The sequence below is a fragment of the Schistocerca gregaria genome, chromosome 4 (assembly GCF_023897955.1).
Source record: "Schistocerca gregaria isolate iqSchGreg1 chromosome 4, iqSchGreg1.2, whole genome shotgun sequence".
In the NCBI taxonomy this organism is placed as follows: Eukaryota; Metazoa; Arthropoda; class Insecta; order Orthoptera; family Acrididae; genus Schistocerca; species Schistocerca gregaria.
The window spans coordinates 635,276,440-635,298,603 of record NC_064923.1 but is presented as its reverse complement, the minus strand read 5'-3'; the positions used below and the strand labels follow the sequence as shown (position 1 = coordinate 635,298,603).

Sequence of the window (22,164 nt, the reverse complement as noted above, 5' to 3'; positions counted from 1 at the left end):
ATGTAATCCTTCTTGCAGACTCACATACGACTGTACACTTAATAGAACAGTATAGGGCATTCAGTAACTCTTCTGCAACAAATCAATGGTATTTTCCCCTTGTTAACCAAACTACTTTCAACATCTGGTCTCTTTCTGAACCTCTGTCTTGCCAAAGACCTGGCCCTGATTAAACAGCAGCACTTTTCACCCCAACATTGAAATGATCAGTCCACATGAAGATGATATACGCCATCCTCAATTAACCATGCCACATATCACCTCGAAAGAAGGTCACAATTTTGGACAAACTGTACGAAGTAGTATGCACTTTTATGCCAACATGTGACGAGTAGCTCATGAATAGAATCACAAATTCAAATACACCTTTGATGAAAGACATGTTATGTAAGGAGCAGAGTACAATTTCAGTACACCACAATAACTAAAATGAAGGACTACTCTCATGTCAGAGTTTAGAATAGAGCTTCAAAGTTGATATCTACTGCAAGAGTATGAATCTACTGGCATCAAAGTCCATGGAAGACTTGGAGAATGGTCAATGAGTTACATGTAGGTATGGCACTGGTGAAGACTAATATAGCAAGATGAGGGTGACATCCTTCATGATTGTAGTCGGGTCCAAGACATGCTACATATTTGGGGTCTGTTTCTCTGTTCCAGTGTACACTTGAAGATCTAAGGAAACCAAATAAATGTGCCTATAATATAGCTCCATATTGGGCTGAAAACAGGTGAAAGGTTAATGATTTCTGAACACAAAGAAGCAGAAAGATAAAAAAAGGATACCAATGGGGAACAGGCTGTGTGACTGATGTAGACACGAAAGGAAAGGAAGTTTGAAGTACAATGTTCCATTCATGATAAAAGTCAGTTGACAGAGCACATGCTTAACCGGTAAAGGATGGCAGAGAAAATCAGATTTGGTCATTCGAAAAGAATCATCACAATACTTGAATAAACTGAGTTAGGGAAACAATGAAAAATTTAACTTTAGGCTCAGTAATTCAGTGTTTTTAAGTGCCAGACTATGGATTCATAGGTTTGAGGTTCAATTCCAAGTCAGACCTACAATTTTATGTCACTTATCACTTCTTTCATCTCTTGCAATATTTATTAGTAAATGTTGAGTCCTGCCATGGTTCAGAGCCCACATTTAATGGTAGCTCCCATATAACTGTCTGGGTAAGTTCGGAGAAAGACAAGGACACACCAACTGCAATACGACCTTGCCTAGTAAATCATTGTGATGTTCATATCAACTTGAAGACAGCTTTACATTATGGAGAACTTAACTCAGACTGGTCAGACAGGGATTCAAATTCTGTAGCTCTTGCATGTAAGTAATATGCCTTAAACATTGTGCCACCTTTATTGGTGCATTTGTGACTTTGTAAATTGAGTTCAAAACAGGATTTGCTAATTCTAGGATGATATTGTGATACCTACAAACAACTGATTGATCTAGTTTGCTCTGCAGAATTCCTATTTTGGTCAGTTCCTTCAAAGTACTACTCAAATCAACAAGTGCTCACAGACAGAGAAGTTTTCACAGGAGAGGATATCATCAACCACATCCCACTAAGTAGTGTCTCTGATGGTCAAAGAGAATAAAAAAGCCTGATTACCAACCCCATAGTTATGTTGAAATGTGTGTGTTTCCATGTATTCGACACGTACAAATGTTCTCGTTACCTAGTTGGGGTTGGTGGACTAGCGGTAAAATGCATGCCTGGAAACCGAAAGGTAGCGGGATAGATTCCTGGCCAGAACCCAGAATATTTCATCTATCTTTAACCTAGCATTCACCTCTCCATCCTGTGAAGATTTGCCACAAATGGCACTTGGTTCAGATTCTACATAAATATGCAGAAGCCCATTCACCAGTCAGATTACTAAGGATTAGGGATACGCAATTTGCCAAAGTGGTGTCCAACTGAAAGACTTGTACCACGTCATGGAAGCATACGGACTTATTATTCTGGTTATCTGAAGCTCTCAACAGCTCAGCCTTCACGTATTTAATAGTAGTGGTCACTACAAGCCTCATTATATGCAGTTTCATGAATGGCCATGTATCTTGAGGAATACATACAATTATAAAGGAAAAGCAACCGCTTATCTGTAGCCGACTGAAGTGTGGCACATAGAAACACACAACAGAAACCTATTTAAAGCTTTCAAGCTCTTGTTCTTTCTCTTGTAGAAGTACATACACTCACATGCACAACCTCACAGACACCCAAATGCACACACCTGCAGCCACAGCAAGGCTTGCTGTAGACTGGCCACAGGCGTGTGCAGCTGGGCATTTGTGTAGCTGTCTATGTGTGAATGTATGTAAGTCTACTAAAAAAAATAAAAATAATAATAAAAAAAGAGCAATAGCTAGCACACTAGCATAAATAGTTTCCTGTTGCACATTTCTATGCACTACATATCAGCCAGATACAGGTGAGATATTTTATGTATTATTACAGCCAGGAAATTACATTGTTGTTATCTTGAAAAATATTTATTTTAGGATACATACACGTTAGCACAGCAATAACTGGTAATAGTGTGGTGAGAGGAATAGATAACTGACTAATATGTATTATTAGTAAGAAAGTCATTCCACTTTTAGCTCCTTCCCGTAAACACCATCTTTCTACAGTGGCTGTGACATTACAGCATAGAAGTGTAAGCATTTTTCAAATAGGTATCTTACGAGTGCAAATACAAATGTCTACCCTTTTCTCCAAATGTACTCAGAACCCATGTGTGTCATAATTGACTAGAATTAAGAAACAGTGAAATTAGTGAGATTTGGCCATCTTCTTCCCTTTTTTCTCCATTGAGATGAAAAGCTTATGATGGCTATGGGTTACTCAACAGTTTGTGTGGTTCCTTAGGCAGAGCTCAGAGTCCTTGTTTCAAAAGCAGAATCTTCAGACAAAACTAGTGATGTGTAATCTGATGGTTTAGGCTAGATTTCTCAAATTTTTGTATTTTTTAATAACACATTTTTACTTTGGTAATAATGGTGAAAATTTCACACTTAGAAAAATGTTGATTGATTTACCATTGTCTGCCGTTTGGGAAGATGTAGTTATTTGTGTATAGGATGTTATCAGCTCATATAAATTATTGGAAGAACATGGTAAATTTTAAAATGGATTTGCAGTAACACCTCTTTTGCTAGTACCATTTACCTGTGACAGTGTAAAGACATTAATTTTTGGAGAGGCTTTCTCAAAGTGAATGAGGTTGTCACTGAAATGCATTGCTTTATGTTACATGTTTTAAATTGTAAGAGATTGCCAGGGGCAGATGTGGACTCTGACCACAATTTTTTGGTTATGAAATGTAGATTAAAACTGAAGAAACTGCAAAAAGGTAGAATTTTAAGGAGATGGGACCTGGATAAACTAAAAGAACCAGAGGTTGTAGAGAGTTTCAGAGAGAGCATTGGGGAATGATGGACAAGAATGGGGGAAAGAAATACTGTAGAAGAAGAATGGATAGCTTTGAGAGATGAAATAGTTAACGCCGCAGAGGATCAAGTAGGTAAAAAGATGAGAGCTAGTAGAAATCCTTGGATAACATAAGAGATATTGAATTTAATTGATGACAGGAGAAAATATAAAAATCCAGCAAATGAAGCAGGCAAAAGGGAATACAAATGTTTCAAAATGAGATCGACAGGGAGAGCAAAATGGCTAAGCAGGGATGGCTAGAGGACAAATGTACGGATGTAGAGGCATATATCACTAGGGGTAAGATAGATAATGCCTAAAGGAAAATTAAAGATACCTTTGGAGAAAAGGGAACCACTTGTATGAATATCAAGAGCTCATATGGGAAACCACTTCTACGCAAAGAAGGAAAAGCAGAAAAGCAAAGAAGGAAAAGCAGAAAAGCGGAAGGAGTACATAGAGGTTTATACAAGGACGCTGTACTGGAGGGCAATGTTATGGAAATGGAAGAGGACATAGATGAAGATGAAATGGGAGATAGGATACTGCATGACAAGTTTGACTGAGCACTAAAAGACCTAAGTCGAAACAAGGCCCTGGGAGTAGACAACATTCCATTAGGACAACTGATAGCCTTGGGAGAGCCAGCCCTGACAAAACTCTACCATCTGGTGTGCAAGATGTATGAGACCAGCAAAATACCCTGTCTTCAAGAAGAATACAATAATTCCAATCCCAAAGAAAGCAGGTGTTGACAGATGTGAAAATTACCAAACTATCAGTTTAATAAGTCATGGCTGCAAAATACTAACACAAATTCTTTACAGATGAATGGAAAAACTGCTAGAAGCTGACCTTGGGGAGGATCACTTTGGATTCTGTAGCAATGTTGGAACACATGAGGCAATACTGACCCTGTGACTTATCTTAGAAGATAGATTAAGGAAAGGCAAACTTATGTTTCTAGCATTTGCAGACTTAGAGGAAGCTTTTTACAATGTTGACTGGAATATTCTCGTTCAAATTCTGGAAATGTTAGAGGTCAAATACAGTGAATGAAAGGCTATTTACAATTTGTACAGAAACCAGATGGCAGTTATAAGAGTCAAGGGGCATAAAAGGGAAGCAGTGGTTGAGAAGGGAGTGAGAAAGGGTTGTAGCCTATCCCCGATGTTATTCAATCTGTATGCTGAGCAAGCAGTAAAGGAAACAAAAGAAAAATTTGGAGTACGAATTAAAATCCACAGAGAAAAAATAAAAAAAAATGAGGTTTGCCAATGACACTGTAATTCTGTCAGAGACAGCTAAGGACCTGGAAGAGCAGTTGAACAGAATGGCCAGTGTCTTGAACGGAGGATATAAGATGAAGATCAACAAAAGCAAAACGAGGATAATGGATTGTAATCTAATTAAATCAGGTGATGCTGAGGGAACTGTATGAGGAAATGAGACACTTAAAGTAGTAGGTGCATTTTGCTATTTGGGGAGCAAAATAACTGTTGATGGTCAAAGTCATTTTGCTGTGTTAAATTAAAGAATCCAATACTACCTTCACATGCCAACTGTCAAAAATTGTAATTGACATAATTATACGATGCATGTCACAGACATATATAAATGCGACCTCAGAAATAACAAAAGACAGGTAATGTAGACTTCTTGACTTGGCAGTTGCATGTTCACTCCTTATGACAGTTACATCAAACATTGTCAAGAATTTTCTCTCTTTAAAATTTGACAGCAGTAACACACAGGACAAACTATTTACTATGTTGTAGGACATACTTTACATCCTGTCGTTTTAACTGACAAGCATGTCATTGCTATAGAAGTGCATAATGTAAGTAGACTTATTTTAGTGCTATACATGTAAACTTATCATCTGCAAAAATCAGTGCACATACACTTGTTTGTTCCTCTGTAGCAGATGCCACTGAGGGTGGGTTATAAACTGAAAAACCTGTTTTGGCAATTAAAATATTTCTTGTGCAGTTCATGGTGCACAAAAGATGTCTTTTAGTAAATATCTTAAAGCAGTGGAGCACCAAACACTCAAGATTTTTAATTCTTGTTCTGTCATTGACTATAAGAAGTAACTGTCATTTGCCTACAAAGTTTATTTTCACATCACCTCTGACTCGTGCAAGTTGCTACAGAAGATTAAAAATCTGGTAAGTATGCACTGTCAACAGCTAAAATCTAATCTATTCTGCTGCCATATGTAGATATCTTCTTCCTCCTACTTTGTCTTATTTGCCAAATGCATACTGTGAGTGTGACTGAATCCGTCACACATTCTTGATGTTTATCACATCATAGAGAAGTTCAAACAGAACACCACTACATTCTCTGTAAAATACTCAAATTATGACTCGGTGATTAAAAACAATAGGTAGTTTGTACTCATAATCTGCTCTCCAAGCATCATTTGTAGAATAATCTAGACACCTGACTTGTAATGATAGTAAATTACACAGCAGTACAGCAACATTTTCAATCTACAATATACCTACAGAATGATAAAAAACACACTGGCAGAATCTGATATCATGCAGGGAAACGGAACATGTGTTCATGTGAGATTCACTCTAAGACAATTGGAGACTGCAGAGTTAATGTGCTAGAAGCTTTATGTACTAGGAGCTTGTACAGGTTCAAGACTGGGGTGCATACTCCAAACAGGTCATTCAAATCTCATGTAGGTTGAGGATACATTTGGGAGGTCATAAGAAGTATACCTTCAAGACGTTACACGACATTGTTCAATGGATTACTGCTTCTTGAAACTTAATGTAGTGCAAGTTCCAAATAATGATCACTGCAGTGGATATTACAGCTCCTTAGCTTGCCTTAAAGAAGGGTTTCCTTATCACCCCAGTCCCGCCCAAACGTATTAACTGCACCTTGGAGACAAGGATGTTTTAATGGCAGTTGCCAGCGATTGTGACCTGTAATTCTGCAGTCTGTATGAATCCAGAAAAAATTAATTAACTCAGAAAGCCTCAAGGTCGATGGAATGTACATTCAGCCATGTCTGTCTTTGAATATGTCATAATTCATTCTGTAAAATGGAGAATTTCTTATTTGCTGCAAAATGTCTCCCTGGATAATGAGAGTCATTTCGTTTTGTATTGTTAGTGTCATGCAAGTGTTGCAGCACTTCATCCACAATTTCAGTTCCTGTACATTGTTCTTAATCTCATGGAGAAATGCCCAGCAACCATTGCATGACCTCTCAGCGTGTTTCCTGTTCAACCCAGTGAACTGATAATTACCAGTAAAGAGGTTCTCTTGACTAGTCAAAAAATGTCATGCAATTTTAACGATCAGAGGCATGTTATTTTCATGTTTCTGAATAATTTCAAAAGACTCTATCTGTTTTGAATTTTTCTGTGGCATTTTTACAGTTATAGAAAATGTCTTTAAGAGAAAAATTAACTTTTGTGGCCTATTGTTCCTTTGCAAAAACTTATGACTGGACAGGACAGAATGTAGTTGGAGTTAAAGATGTTTGACAGTGTCTGACAGACAGTAGCTTCAAGGATACAACAATCTGGTTCAGTTATACGCAAAACTTTTTGTTAAACAACTAATCACATATTTGATGACATGCAGTGTAAATTTCTGAGTGAGTTCGGGGGGACAGAATCTGCATCCCACCCCTTCTCCCCCTGGGGCAGCTTAAACAGACTGATATTTTATTGGTGATGACTGCCTTCTTTAAATAATAATAATAATAATAATAATAATAATAATAATAATAATAATAATAATTGTATGACCTCCTCAGAAATTTTTAGTTCTTCTGCAGAAGCTCAGCATTCTTAACACTTAAAAAATATAGCAGAGATTGGTTTAAAAATATGATGCACTATAAAAAAGGAATACACAAGATGCAAAATAAAGAAATGACTGAAAAAATTAAAAGAGGTTTGTATGAAAAGCTTTCCACAAGATGAGAAGCTGCAAAAAAGTATCTGTGGGATAGCTATTACATTTATAAACCAAGGAGTAAAATATATAAATTGCAAGCAAATACACAGACTGGAAGATGTTACTGCTAACGTATCTTGTTGTAGACACAGTGAGAAAAATGTTGTTGTTGCTACCATTACCACTATTAATACTACTTTACTACTACTACTACTACTACTACTAATAATAATAATTAAAATAATAATAATAATAATAATAACAATAAAACCATGTGTCACTTGACATAACTGGAAGCCCAAAAAGATTTTATTAATGTGTCACACAGTGGCATGGTAATGAAATATGTGACTCACACCAGGAAATGTACTGCAGAACTGTAGAGTTAGCCTTGGCCACACCAAGAGCTAGATCGCAGATACATGAATGGTGAAGAAAATGGCAGTGAAACGCATAAGTCTAACAAATGATGACATATTAAATTTAGGGCATGCATATGACTGTCTTCAGCCAATATTATTCTATCCTGAGCTTCTCAAATACACAAAGGAAGTTGACACGAGTTAATTCACAGCTGAAAAGTAAAAAGCTGCAGCTGAAAATCAATATTCTTTTATCAGAACCCAGGTTTAATAATTCCTAACATATAAGAAAATACTTGAGTGCTTAATTATATTGTTGTTGTTGTTGTTGTTGTTGTTGTCTTCAGTCCTGAGACTGGTTTGATGCAGCTCTCCATGCTACTCTATCCTGTGCAAGCTGCTTCATCTCCCAGTACCTACTGCAACCTACATCCTTCTGAATCTGCTTAGTGTATTCATCTCTTGGTCTCCCTCTACGATTTTTACCCTCCACGCTGCCCTCCAATGCTAAATTTGTGATCCCTTGATGCCTCAAAACATGTCCTACCAACCGATCCCTTCTTCTAGTCAAGTTGTGCCACAAACTTCTCTTCTCCCCAATCCTATTCAATACTTCCTCATTAGTTACGTGATCTACCCATCTAATCTACAGCATTCTTCTGTAGCACCACATTTCGAAAGCTTCTATTCTCTTCTTGTCCAAACTAGTTATCGTCCATGTTTCACTTCCATACATGGCTATGCTCCAAACAAACCCTTTCATAAACGACTTCCTGATACATAAATCTATATTCAATGTTAACAAATTTCTCTTCTTGAGAAACGCTTTCCTTGCCATTGCCAGTCTACATTTTATATCCTCTCTACTTCGACCATCATCAGTTATTTTACTTCCTAAATAGCAAAACTCCTTCACTACTTTAAGTGTCTCATTTCCTAATCTAATTCCCTCAGCATCACCCGATTTAATTTGACTACATTCCATTATCCTAGTTTTGCTTTTGTTGATGTTCATCTTATATCCTCTTTTCAAGACACTGTCCATTCCGTTCAACTGCTCTTCCAAATCCTTTGCCGTCTCTGACAGAATTACAATGTCATCGGCGAACCTCAAAGTTTTTATTTCTTCTCCATGAATTTTAATACCTACTCCAATTTTTTCTTTTGTTTCCTTTACTGCTTGCTCAATATACAGATTGAATAATATTGGGGAGAGGCTACAACCCTGTCTCACTCCCTCCCCAACCACTGCTCCCCTTTCATGCCCCTCGACTCTTATGACTGCCATCTGGTTTCTGTACAAATTGTAAATAGCCTTTCGCTCCCTGTATTTTACCCCTGCCACCTTCAGAATTTGAAAGAGAGTATTCCAGTCAACATTGTCAAAAGCTTTCTCTAAGTCTACAAATGCTAGAAACGTAGGTTTGCCTTTTCTTAATCTTTCTTCTAAGATAAGTCGTAAGGTCAGTATTGACTCACATGTTCCAACATTCCTACTGAATCCAAACTGATCCTCCCCGAGGTCCGCATCTACCAGTTTTTCCATTCGTCTGTAAAGAATTTGAGTTAGTATTTTGCAGCTGTGACTTATTAAACTGATAGTTCGGTAATTTTCAGATCTGTTAGCACCTGCTTTCTTTGGGATTGGAATTATTATATTATTCTTGAAGTCTGAGGGTATTTCACCTGTCTCATACATCTTGCTCATCAGCTGGTAGAGTTTTGTCATAACTGGCTTTCCCAAGGCCGTCAGTAGTTCTAATGGAATGTTGTCTACTCCGGAGGCCTTGTTTCGACTCAGGTCTTTCAGTGTTCTGTCAAACTCTTCACGCAGTATCTTACCTCCCATTTCGTCTTCATCTACATCCTCTTCCATTTCCATAATATTGTCCTCAAGTACATTGCCCTTGTATAAACCTTCTATATACTCCTTCCACCTTTCTGCCTTTCCTTCTTTGCTTAGAACTGGGTTTCCATCTGAGCTCTTGATATTCATACACGTGGTTCTCTTCTCTCCAAAGGTCTCTTTAATTTTCCTGTAGGCAGTATCTATCTTACCCCTAGTGAGATAAGCTTCTACATCCTTACATTTGTCCTCTAGCCATCCCTGCTTAGCCATTTTGCACTTCCTGTCGATCTCATTTTTGAGACGTTTGTATTCCTTTTTGCTTGCTTCATTTACTGCATTTTTATATTTTCTCCCTTCATCAATTAAATTCAATATTTCTTCTGTTACCCAAGGATTTCTAGCAGCCCTCATCTTTTTACCTACTTTATCCTCTGCTGCCTTCACTATTTCATCCCTCAGAGCTACCCATTCTTCTTCAACTGTGTTTCTTTCCCCCATTGCTGCCAATTGTTCCCTTATGCTCTCCTTGAAACTCTGTACAACCTCTGGTTCTTTCAGCTTATCCAGATCCCATGTCCTTAAATTCCCACCTTTTTGCAGGTTCTTCAGTTTTAACCTACAGGTCATAACCAATAGATTGTGGTCAGAGTCCACATCTGCCCCTGGAAATGTCCTACAATTTAAAACCTGATTCCTAAATCTCTGTCTTACCATTATATAATTTATCTGATACCTTTTAGTATCTCCAGGATTCTTCCATGTATACAACCTTCTTTTATGATTCTTGAACCAAATGTTAGCTATGATTCAGTTATGCTCTGTGCAAAATTCTACCAGACGGCTTCCTCTTTCATTTCTTAGCCCCAATCCCTAATCACCTACTATGTTTCCTTCTCTCCCTTGTCCTACTGATGAATTCCAGTCACCCATCACTATTAAATTTTCGTCTCCCATCACTACGTGAATAATTTCTTTTATCTCATCATACATTTCATCAATTTCTTCATCATCTGCAGAGCTAGTTGGCATATAAACTTGTACTACTGTAGTAGGCATGGGCTTTGTGTCTATCTTGGCCACAATAATGCGTTCACTATGCTGTTTGCAGTAGCTTACCCGCATTCCTATTTTCCTATTCATTATTAAACCTACTCCTGCATTACCCCTATTTGATTTTGTATTTATAACCCTGTACTCACCTGACCAAAAGTCTTGTTCCTCCTGCCACCGAACTTCACTAATTCCCACTATATCTAACTTTAACCTATCCATTTCCCTTTTTAAATTTTCTAACCTACCTGCCCTATTCAGGGATCTGACATTCCATGCTCCGATCTGTAGAATGCCAGTTTTCTTTCTCCTGATAACGACGTCCTCCTGAGTAGTCCCCGCCCGGAGATCCGAATGGGGGACTATTTTACCTCCGGAATATTTTACCCAAGAGGACGTCATCATCATTTAATCATACAGTAAAGCTGCATGTCCTCGAGATAAATTATAGCTGTAGTTTCCCCTTGCTTTCAGCCGTTCGCAGTACCAGCACAGCAAGGCCGTTTTAGTTAATGTTGCAAGGCCAGATCAGTCAATCATCCAGACTGTTGCCCCTGCAACTACTGAAAAGGCTGCTGCCCCTCTTCAGGAACCACATGTTTGTCTGGCCTCTCAACAGATACCCCTCCGTTGTGGTTGCACCTACGGTACGGCCATCTGTATCGCTGAGGCACGCAAGCCTCCCCACCAACGGCAAGGTCCATGGTTCATGGGGGGGCTTAATTATATACAGATGGTAAAATCATATCCAAGTGACTAGCGCAGACTGACACTGGACTGAAATAAATTTCTATCAAATATGTAACTAGTTCATGGGCTGTGGCACAAAATATGCCCCTATGTATTATTCCATAATGTCTACCTGCAGCCAATATACACCTATCATTTTCTGTAACCAGCATTTCTATACTATCCTATCCCATCCCATCCAGATATGTTTACAAATGTTGTACCATTTTTTTCTTCAAGTGTATACTGCGTGGCTAAAAGTCATGGTAACCCAGTCAATATGTTGTTGGTCATGGACTTCTGAAGCCCATGTGGTGCATTTCTCTCTCCATACAATCCTGCTGGAAATGGGTTTCTGACATGCCAGATATGACAAACTAATGGCTATCTGATCACCCCTTCTGGTTCTGCAGAGGCAATATGACATACATTAGTTAAACCACTGCAGTAGTTTATGCATGCAGAAACAAATGTCTATCTGATAATGAAGATACACACAAATGACTTTGGAGACTTGAACTGTTGTGTAATTTCTGATATGCTATGAACCCAGTCAATATGTTGTTGGTCATGGACTTCTGAAGCCCATGTGGTGCATTTCTCTCTCCATACAATCCTGCTGGAAATGGGTTTCTGACATACCAGATATGACAAACTAATGGCTATCTCATCACCCCTTCTGATTCTGCAGAGGCAATATGACATACATTAGTTAAACCACTGCAGTAGTTTATGCATGCAGAAACAAATGTCTATCTGATAATGAAGATACACACAAATGACTTTGGAGACTTGAACTGTTGTGTAATTTCTGATATGCTATGACCCATCCATCTTGAACCAATTTGTGTTCAAAGTTGCAGAAATCATGATGTACTGCCATGTTCATCACACACCTTTCTGTAACAGATTGCTCAGATATCCTGTCTGCACTTGAATGATATACCGCATCTAACTGCAAGATTTGCGCATAATAAGTAGCACATCTTTAAATGACACAATCCTTGCTGTGACTTTTGGCCACTACTTTATAAGTGACGAAAATGTTATTACCAAATGTGCATACTTATAGTAACATAAGCCAGACAACTTCTTCTCCATTTCAGCAGCATCAGTTAAGAGAAAGCTCAGTGGCTGAAATTTTTCTCCTTTCCTGCTGGTTGGCATCTACATACTCACTGAGAGAGCACACCAGAAGATGATGATGAGCCACAACTCCATAAAACATTGCACCGAGATAACACTTTTACTCAGCTGATAACCTAGGAGTACTTTTAGAGTGAAATTTGTCATAATAGTTTGCATGTACATGCACTATCATTACATTTTCTTCTACTGTTGCCTTTGTTCTCTTCGCCCCCACCATAATCAGTTTACTTTTTCGATTTCAACAAACTTATTACCTCCTTTTAGTTGTTATTCATACACTCTAAACCAAATACACAAAAATTAATGTGCACAAACTGCCACCAAATAAAGATGTCCACTTACCAAATGGAAGAGGGATAGAAACACAAACATGTAAAAAAGTTACTGCCTTTTGAAAGCTGAAGTTATATCACGTGGAAAAAAAAGAGAAAAGGGTTGAAAAAGTCGTATCTTTCCAAAAATTTAACAAGATTATTGAGGAACCCAAGTTAAGGGCACTCAGCAGTGTAGCTGCTGTAAGCAGATATTTTCTCTATTCTTACAAGTGAAAGTACTCATTTTGTGCCAACTGATTCACACTCCATTTCATTTTCAAGTTTAAATTCAAACCTTGCGATTCTTCTATTTTGCAAATATGCTTGGACAACTAGATGCTCTTCTCATCAATGAGTTTGTATTGGTCTTCAAAATTAATTTATGTTGCTAAGGGGGTCTTATATGTTGTTGGTTATGAAATAAGTGACCTTTGTTTGTTTCAACTGTATCCTATAATTTTGGGGACAATGATTGGAATCATTTACTAAACTTATAGTTTGAGAAAGGGGTACAACTGTGGTATCTCCTTAATGGGGTAATGCAAGCAGTGTGGAGCTTTCAAAGAATATTCCAAGTTATAACTAACTTATTTCAAACAACTACATTCTGGTTTGGCAAACTATCCCCTTCCTGCGAGCCATTAACAAGTTACAGGAGTAAAAATCCTGCAATGGTGACACTAAAAATCCAAACCATTTCAAGTTTCAGTTCAATGCCATTCTATTCATAAGTTGCAGTGCTGCAATAATATCTGACACAACATTCAGTAGCATACACGTTTATCCCTTTATCTTCTTGATTATTTGACACTTATTCACTGTGTCATATTTTTGTTGCACCATTCAGTCCGAAAGTTGGTTTGCTGCGGCTCTCCACGCTAGTCTATTCTGGGTAAATCTCTTCATCTCTCTGTAACTACTGAAACCTACATTCATTTAAAACTCTCTACCCCAGTCAAGCCTGGTTCTCCCTCTAAAATTTTTGCCCCCATACTTCCCTCCATTACCAAATTTACTATTCCCTCATGTCTTCATATGTCTTCCATCAACTGATCCCTTCTTTTAGTCATGTTGTGCCATAAATTTCTTTCTCCCCACTTTAATTCAGCACCTTCTCATTTTTAATCTGATCTACGCAACCAGGCTTCAGCATCCTTCTATAACAAAAAGCTTCTACTTTCCTCTTGTCTGAACTGTTACCACATACGTTTCATTTCCATGCGAGGCACAAGCCAGAAATACCTTCAGAAAAACTTCCTAAAAGTTAAATTTATATTTAATATTAACACAGTTCTTTTCCTCAAAACTGATTTTCTTGCTGTTGCCAGTCTACATTTTATATCCTCTCTACTTCGGCCGTTGTTCATTTACTTTGCTGGATAAATAACAAAACTCGACTACTAGTTTTGGTGTCTCATTTCCTAATCTATTCCCTCAGACTGCCTGATTTAATTAGACTACATTCAACTATCCTTGTTTTACATTTATTAATGCTTATCTTGTAACTTATTTTCAAGACACTATCCATCCCACTCTATTGATCTCCCAAGTCCTTTGCCACTTCTGCAAGAATTACATCATCAATGGCAAATGTCAAAATTGCCATTTCTTGTCCACGAACTTTAATTCCCTTTCTGAATTGCTCCTTGGTTTCCTTCGCAACTCACTTGATGTACAGAACGAATAACATCGATGATATGCTACAAACCTACCTCATTCACTTTCAACTATTGTTGCCTTTTAATGTGTTTTGACTCTAACAACTACATACCTTTGACCTAAGAACAATAACTAACAGGGAAGCAGGCAGTAGTTTTGGTTGAGATCAGCAATGCATATATGTGTGTGTGTAGGGGGAAGAGGAGTAGAGTACTGAACTCCTTAGAGTCCTCCCCTCCCCATGATCTGTCCTTGGTCCACTGCTGCGCTTGTCACATAAAACATGTAAGTTTGCTGATGACACAAGACAGTGACACACAAACAACATTCCACCAATCTAGAGACTGATGCCAACAAATTACTCTCAGGAGTCTTAACTGATTCTAAGTAAACTCATTGTCTGTTAACCTAAGCATAACTAACTATATCCAGTTCAGCTCTGACCACAAAATCACACAGAAGGTACCTGTTGTACAAGACAGCTAGCAAATACAAAGGAAGTACCACACCAAATTCTTAGGCCTCCATATACATAGAGCAGGGTTAGAATGGATCATTGTATCCTCAAGATCACAAAAAAGTTGCCCACAGCTATCTTTGCCATTAGGAATTATTTTTTTGGGGCAATTCCCCACATTAACGAAAATTTTCATTCCCAAGGAAAAAGGTTGTCCAACTTACATGCAGAATTTCCCCAAGAACCTGTTGTTGCAATCTTTTTACGAAACTTGAAGTACTTCTCAAAATATTTATTCTATTACGAGTTTCATGGTTGATAAAACTGTCCACTACAGAACCAATGAAATGTACCATGATCAAAATACAAGATTATGATTTCATCACAATTGTGTACCTTATTCCAGTATTAAAATATCCAATTCACTGCCAAGTAACATCAAAGTTACACGTAGTAGTAGCATATTATTTAAAAAATAAAGATACATTTACTTGATAAAACTTTTTTTTCATCAGAAGAATTTTTTAACAAAGACACATGGACTGTTTATGCATATATTTTTATTGTTTGTTTGTTATGTACTGCTGGTCAACATGTGCTAATCCTTACACACATCATCAGATGGAAATGAAATTTATCAGATACACTGATACAGATGAGAGATTCAATTGATCCCAAAATCAAGACACATAAACAAATACAGTGAGTACAAGTAGACAAATACAGTGCACATCAATAATGCATTGGACCATCTTTAGCTGCAATACATACCACAACATCACACTGAGTCGTATCAATGTCTGATATTGTCCTGAGGAAGAATGGCCCACAAATCTCAAATAGCGACCTCCCAATCATGTACAGCTTGACATGACGGTATCTGTCATTTCAGATAATCCCACATATGCTCTATAGGGGACATGTCCAGCGAGCAGACTAACCATGAAAGAAGCAGGAAATGGCATAGGAGGTCTTGAGAAACTCGATCTTTGTGTGCATCAGTATTATCTTGGTGAAAAAGTGCCCCTAGTAGCCCATGTCGGAAGGATACCACATGCGGTAAAAGTATGTCATCCGACATAATGCTACCCCATTACTGAAGTCTACGGTCCCCTAGACTATTATGCCAGTTGTGTGAGTGGTGTGGAATGTGACAGCATAGGTGAAACTGTAGCATTTACCACGCTTCCATCTCATCTGTATGTTTTTATCATCCATCCTCAAAATGAATCAGGATTCCTCACTAAACACAACATTTTGCCAATCTGTGGCAGTCCACCTATTCTGACTTGGCACCACTGTATATGGAGTCACTAATCTTTCTGTGTTAATGACAGTACACTAAAAGAGCAGCTGGATTGCAAATTTGCATACACAAGGTGTCTGGAAATGGTTTTTTGGAACAATTTAAACCCGTACATTTGCTTGTTTCATGAAGCTAGTCAGTGTAGGATCCACAATAGTTTGCTGCATGATCCTTCGATCATTTTGCCTCATTATCTTCCTGGTCGTGTTAGACCCGGTAAGTTGCGTGTGGATGCCATCTTGCATCCACTGCTCCCAATGTCAGCTGACACCCTGAAGTCACATATGTCATATCGATCAGCCCGCTGTTTTTGTGCTGATCATTAGACTTCTCTAAAACAGACTTAACTGTGAAAAATGTTGTCTAACACATCAAATGGCATTTTGCGACTACTAATGTCCTCCTCAATTTGAAATGTGATCGTCAAGTGTGTGATTCATCCACTATTCGCTGTTTAAGTGCGCGACTGCAGTGCAACAGCAGGGTTTGTGGACATGCACAATGACACCAAACCTGGATCGTTTGTATATAGGATCTCACTTCACTTATTTGCAAAGTTTCATGTTTGTACCTTTCTGCCCACTGGATGCACTATTTTCAATGTTCCTGAGTGTATTTTCCTGCAACTCTTGTTTGTAAATTAAGTGTACTTCCCCTCATTACATGTTCTTTGTAAATACCATTTTCATATTTTTTACTTGTTCAATATCCTTGTGTCTCATAAGCATAAAAGTATCTATGGAATATGTATATAAATAAAAATAAAATAAAAATATCAAGTCCATATCACTCTAAATATCAACGCCTTGATATTTCTGAGCTCTGCGGTCACAACACGCCATTTTAAGTGCAGATAATTCTGATGCAATACTGAGATGAAGATGAAGGTTTTATCCAAAGATAAACAAACAGCAATCACATAGAAACAAAAAACCTATGGAAATTTTAATAAGAGTGCCCAGAGTAATATTTTTTTGAGACATAACACAAATAAATAATAAATTCTTACTGGTTACTGAATGTAGCTTCCAACATCTTGGCAGATGGGCTGAGTGATGATCAGTTTACAATCCACTTAATTTGCAACCCATGAGAAATATAGTAGTCCATTTCATCTGTTACAAGCTCACAGGATTGCATTCCAATATAGTAACCAAACACAAACAAAAATCTCACTGTTAGTGAGGATTGTGACAGGTTTATCTAGGCCTCACTAAGAGTATCACACATATTTTGCTACATAACGAATGCCCTCAAAATGATTTTCAAATTTAAATAAAGTAAAACCATTACACTGTTTTTCAATAGACTTAGCTCAAAGGTGATGCACAACTATGCAATGGGGTGACTTCTTAGGTCTAATTTACACTTATACTTCAATACTTCTGATCAATAACAATAATAATAATAACAATAACAAAGAAGTTTATCAAAAGACAGACTGACTATTAGACACAAAGAGGAAGAGAACAGCTGTATTTTTATGGACAGCTAAAAAGGCTAGATGAAAAAAATACGAAAGAGAATTTTCGTGCTTTTTGACAGAAACCAAAAAACATCAATGACATGGACCAAAGAATTTACGAAGACCTCTGGGAAATGGAAACAAGAGAGGAAGCAATAGGAGAAAGAGAAACATTCCGAGCAAAAGTAAGAAGTTTCTAGGGCTTCCAGGACAATACAAAGAAACAGGCAGGTGCAATAATGATAGAATAAAGAAAGGGGAAAAGAAAGAAAACTTAAGTCATTTCATGTGGTCCTTCGTAGGCCAAACCAATTTAAAAGATTAAAAAATAAAACAGTAACAAGTTTGAAAGCTATTAAAATCCACGCACAATATCAACTTTATAAATGTCCAATTACATGATTTTACTGGCCACCTCACCATATAACTATGCTTATCAGCCTGATTACTAAAAACATCTAGTTATGTGTTGACAAATATTTCTTGCAAATGTCAAAAAACCCAAATTTCAACATTGCACTCTGTTTTAAAAGAATTAGTGTAACAGACATATGTGACTCTCCAGCAACTAAAACTTCACTGATGAATTAATGCAACAAAAATTAGTACACATGAAAGAATATCGTCATCCTCTCTGTTCCCTTTAACAACTGCACTAGCACCATTGACCCTTTGTATATAATTCATTAATATCTACGTATTTCTGATAAACACTAACAGTTTCTTTCAGGCAATAAACATGCAAACTATCTGTTCCTTAGTGTGTGATGAATTTTAATGTTAGTATGCCTCCTGCTTATGTTTCTAAACAGTTTTCAATGCATGTGGATCAGTGCGTTGTGCAGAAAATTACATGCAAGCACATAGACAAACCCCTGAATATTTGTCAATGATAAGTATCACGCATTACTTGTTATTTAGGTTTCTTCCACATGGTAAAGGCAAAACACAATGCAACAAAAATATTTTACAGGGCTTGGGGTTAACTACAATAATAAAATTCTAAACGTTTTAAACTTTCTCCAAGGATACAAGGAAGCCAAATAAAGTAAAGGAGTACTTTAGTATTAAGGCAGAAACACGCAAACACTTACCACAATAGGCTCAACACTTTGGGCACCACTCTGAGGAAGCAAGTCAATGAAAGAATACACAATGACAGATACCTCTTACAAAGCAATGAAAAAATAAACTTATTTCTATGCTAAATAAAATACATATGTACATATAAATAATTAAGTGTAGTTTAATATTTACAATTGTTGAGAAGCAATGACACATCTCAGTAAATGAGAATAACATGAAATAAAAGTTAAACTTTTATTCTTTCCCACAGCGGGATTAATTACACATAATAAAAATCACAGATTTTCAATAGTAGAGGGAAAAATTTTTCCTTATGATTAAGCTGATAAATACCAATCCAATTAAATTCTAGTACATATGACCTGCTTTCTTGTGTTTCCTATACATGGGAAAGGGAAATTTTGTTTTTTATATTTCTGCAGCTCATCAAACAGAAGTTAAACAGATACATAATGAAGACTGAAAGAAATTCAGTATTACAATGTGGCACTTCCTATAATCACATAGATGTATTACATTTATCTGTACGACCTTCTGGAATAACATTATGTTGCTTTTGAAACAATGGAAAGTCAGGCTGGAATATCAACAGTATTATGATACAAACCGAATAGATTGCCACTCACCATAAAGCTGACATCTTAAATTGCAGACAGGCACAACAAAAAGGCTGTCACACAATGAGCTTTTGGGCAAACCCTTCACCAGAAAAGAAAACAAACACATACAAGCACATCTCATATGCACATGATCACTATCTCTGGACACAGTGACGAGAAGTGTGAAGAGTGTGTTTTCTTTCCTGAAGAAAGTCTTTTTATTGTCCCTGTCTGCAGTTCAACATGTCATCCTTATGGTGAGTGGCAATCTACCCTTTCAACTATAGTGTTTCTGTTGCTTTCAGTTATTTCTTTGTGTCTCTCTTTTTAACAAAAAGCAAATGAAGAAGTGACAGAGCTACAAACAGGAAATATATCTTCAGCCATGCATATGACAGTTAAAAAGTTGTTTCACAATTGAAGTGGTCTCATTTTTTCATAAGTGAAGTTAACTCGTCATATGGTCTTTATTCGTTAAAATTATAAAAAACTGAATATGCCATGATGAAAATGAGTCAACAACATACCTCAATCTGGGACACTGTCCTTTTCACCATCAAACTTAGTGATGGAAGAACAAAAAATGAAAATATCAAAACATTTCAAAACAAAGTTCAACATACAGCCCAAACGAATAACTTCAAGAAAGAAAGCATTTACGTAATTGTTCCAACTAAACGATTTCAACTTGGTGCTTGCACAGGTACTTGAATAGAAATAAAGCAAATCTGAGTCATTTGAGAATCCAAAGAGGTAACTACATTCTACATTTGCTTCGTGGGGATTGTATATGAGTGAGGGGATTGCTCTATACTGCTGACAAGAAAAAGGTTAAAAAAACTTGTACACTTGGAAATACAATTTTGATTTTGAGCCTATGACAGCATATGCCATCTGGGGAATAGAAGATGTACTGATAATGGTTTCAATGTTGTCCACCAACAGACATTATAGTGGTATACCTACCAGAGTGCCATCTGTGTCTACCCTTTAGTATGGAGTGATCACAGCCAGAAGGCTCAATGTGGTACAGACCATGCCACGGAGATGCACTCGTAGTTCCTACAGCCAAATGAATCATTTTGAAAGGGGTCAAACTATGGCTTTTCGAGTGTTGGGATGGTCCTTTCAGAGAACTACTTCTCAAGTTGGATGTGCTGCATCAGTTGTGCAACAATGCTTGTGGTCACATGAACATTCTCACACCTGGAGACAAGGTTCTGGATGTCCAAGCAGCACAGATGCCCACCAGGATCACCATACTGAGCACAGATAAGAGGGTTTGTGAGCCCAGATGTATCAACACAGATTGTTGTGAACTGACTGTAAGACTAAGGGCATGCACATCTCCAGCCTGTCTTCCTCTCACGTTACAGCATTGCTGTGCATGACTCAACTGGTGCCATTGGAGGATCACTTGGAAGATGGAACAGCACGCCATGGTATTCAGCGATGAAAGCCGATTCTATCCACATGCAAGTGATGTTTACACATATGACATAGACCTGGTGAGCACAGTCTCGTAGAGTACATTTATCCAAGGCACACCTATCCTACTGTCTGCCTTATGGTCTGGGGGTGATAAGCTACAACTCTCGTTCATCTTCTGCATTTCTGGAGGTGATGCTAACCAGCAGTTGGTACACACAGAATGTTGTTATGCCCATTCTTTTGGCATTCTTGTAACAGGAAGGTGACGTGTTGTTCCAACAGGATAATGCACACCCACACATTGTCTATGAAACTTGACATACTCTGCAAGACATGCAGCAACTTCCCTGGCTAGCATGATCTACAGACTTGTCTCCAAACACATGTGGGACACAATAGGGTGAGAAGTGAATTGTGCGACTCATCAACCAACAACTCTTACAGAATTATGTGTACAGGTCGAGCAGGTATGGGATGACATATCTGAGGACAGTACTCGCCATCTGTACGATTGAATTGAAGCCACAGCCAGGGCTTGCATTGCCGCCTGTGGAGGCTACACCATGTACTAATATGGGCATTTCAGCATGAGTTGTACCTGGTACCTCAAAACTGCTTGTGCTACTGATCTGTAAATGTAATCACTTCACGTACTCCATGTGCACTGTTGCAACAATAAATCTTGAGTGAATTGGAAAGCTCTAGAGGGATGTAATTTTTTTCCCCCAGCAGTGTATATAGACTACTGATGATCATGGGATAGAAAAGAAGGAGTACATCAGGGCATCAAGAAGATCTGTTGCCAGATGGATAGTGGTGTGTCATAAGTCTTACTACAGATGCTGAATATGGGGCTGATCCTGCCTTACACCCTTGTGATAAGAACCACCACTGGTGTTCATAAATCTAGGTCTTGTTGATAGGTAATGTATGCATGCTTAAAACAATTTTACAAATGATACATACATGTTCTGTCTACTCCACATGATCTTTGCCTAAGACACTTGAAGGCATTCTGACTCCAAGGGATCTAGCTTTCAGATCCTGTAAGTGAGGTAACCAGCATGGCTTATGATAACATATAATGCCAAGACACCTCATCCAAATTTCAAAACTCCAGAAACATCTATTATACATATGCCACTTGGATTAACTATAGAACAAGAAAGGTTTAAATCAACACACGTGCACTTCTCTACAGATAATCTGAAACCAGTATATTACATTATTTCCTCCAATATTGTAATAGATAAAGTGGTAGCAACCTTGAAAATATGTCAAAGCATAATACATTAGCCCAATCTGCCTTAATAGACT

General features: G+C 37.7%; 1 protein-coding gene across 36 annotated transcripts in view; it reads right to left on the bottom strand.

The window, feature by feature from the left end:
• LOC126267255 (MAGUK p55 subfamily member 7) overlaps positions 1 to 22,164 on the bottom strand; it is a 245,502-nt gene that overhangs the window by 156,865 nt on the left and 66,473 nt on the right. For 13 of the 36 annotated variants that reach the window (XM_049972285.1, XM_049972291.1, XM_049972295.1 and 10 more), the window contains exon 5: positions 18,826 to 18,855. The exons of the other annotated variants lie outside the window; for them this stretch is intronic. In XM_049972285.1, the coding sequence (XP_049828242.1) occupies positions 18,826 to 18,855 (30 nt within the window). The remainder of the gene's footprint in view (positions 1 to 18,825; positions 18,856 to 22,164) is intronic. 36 annotated transcript variants of the gene reach the window in all.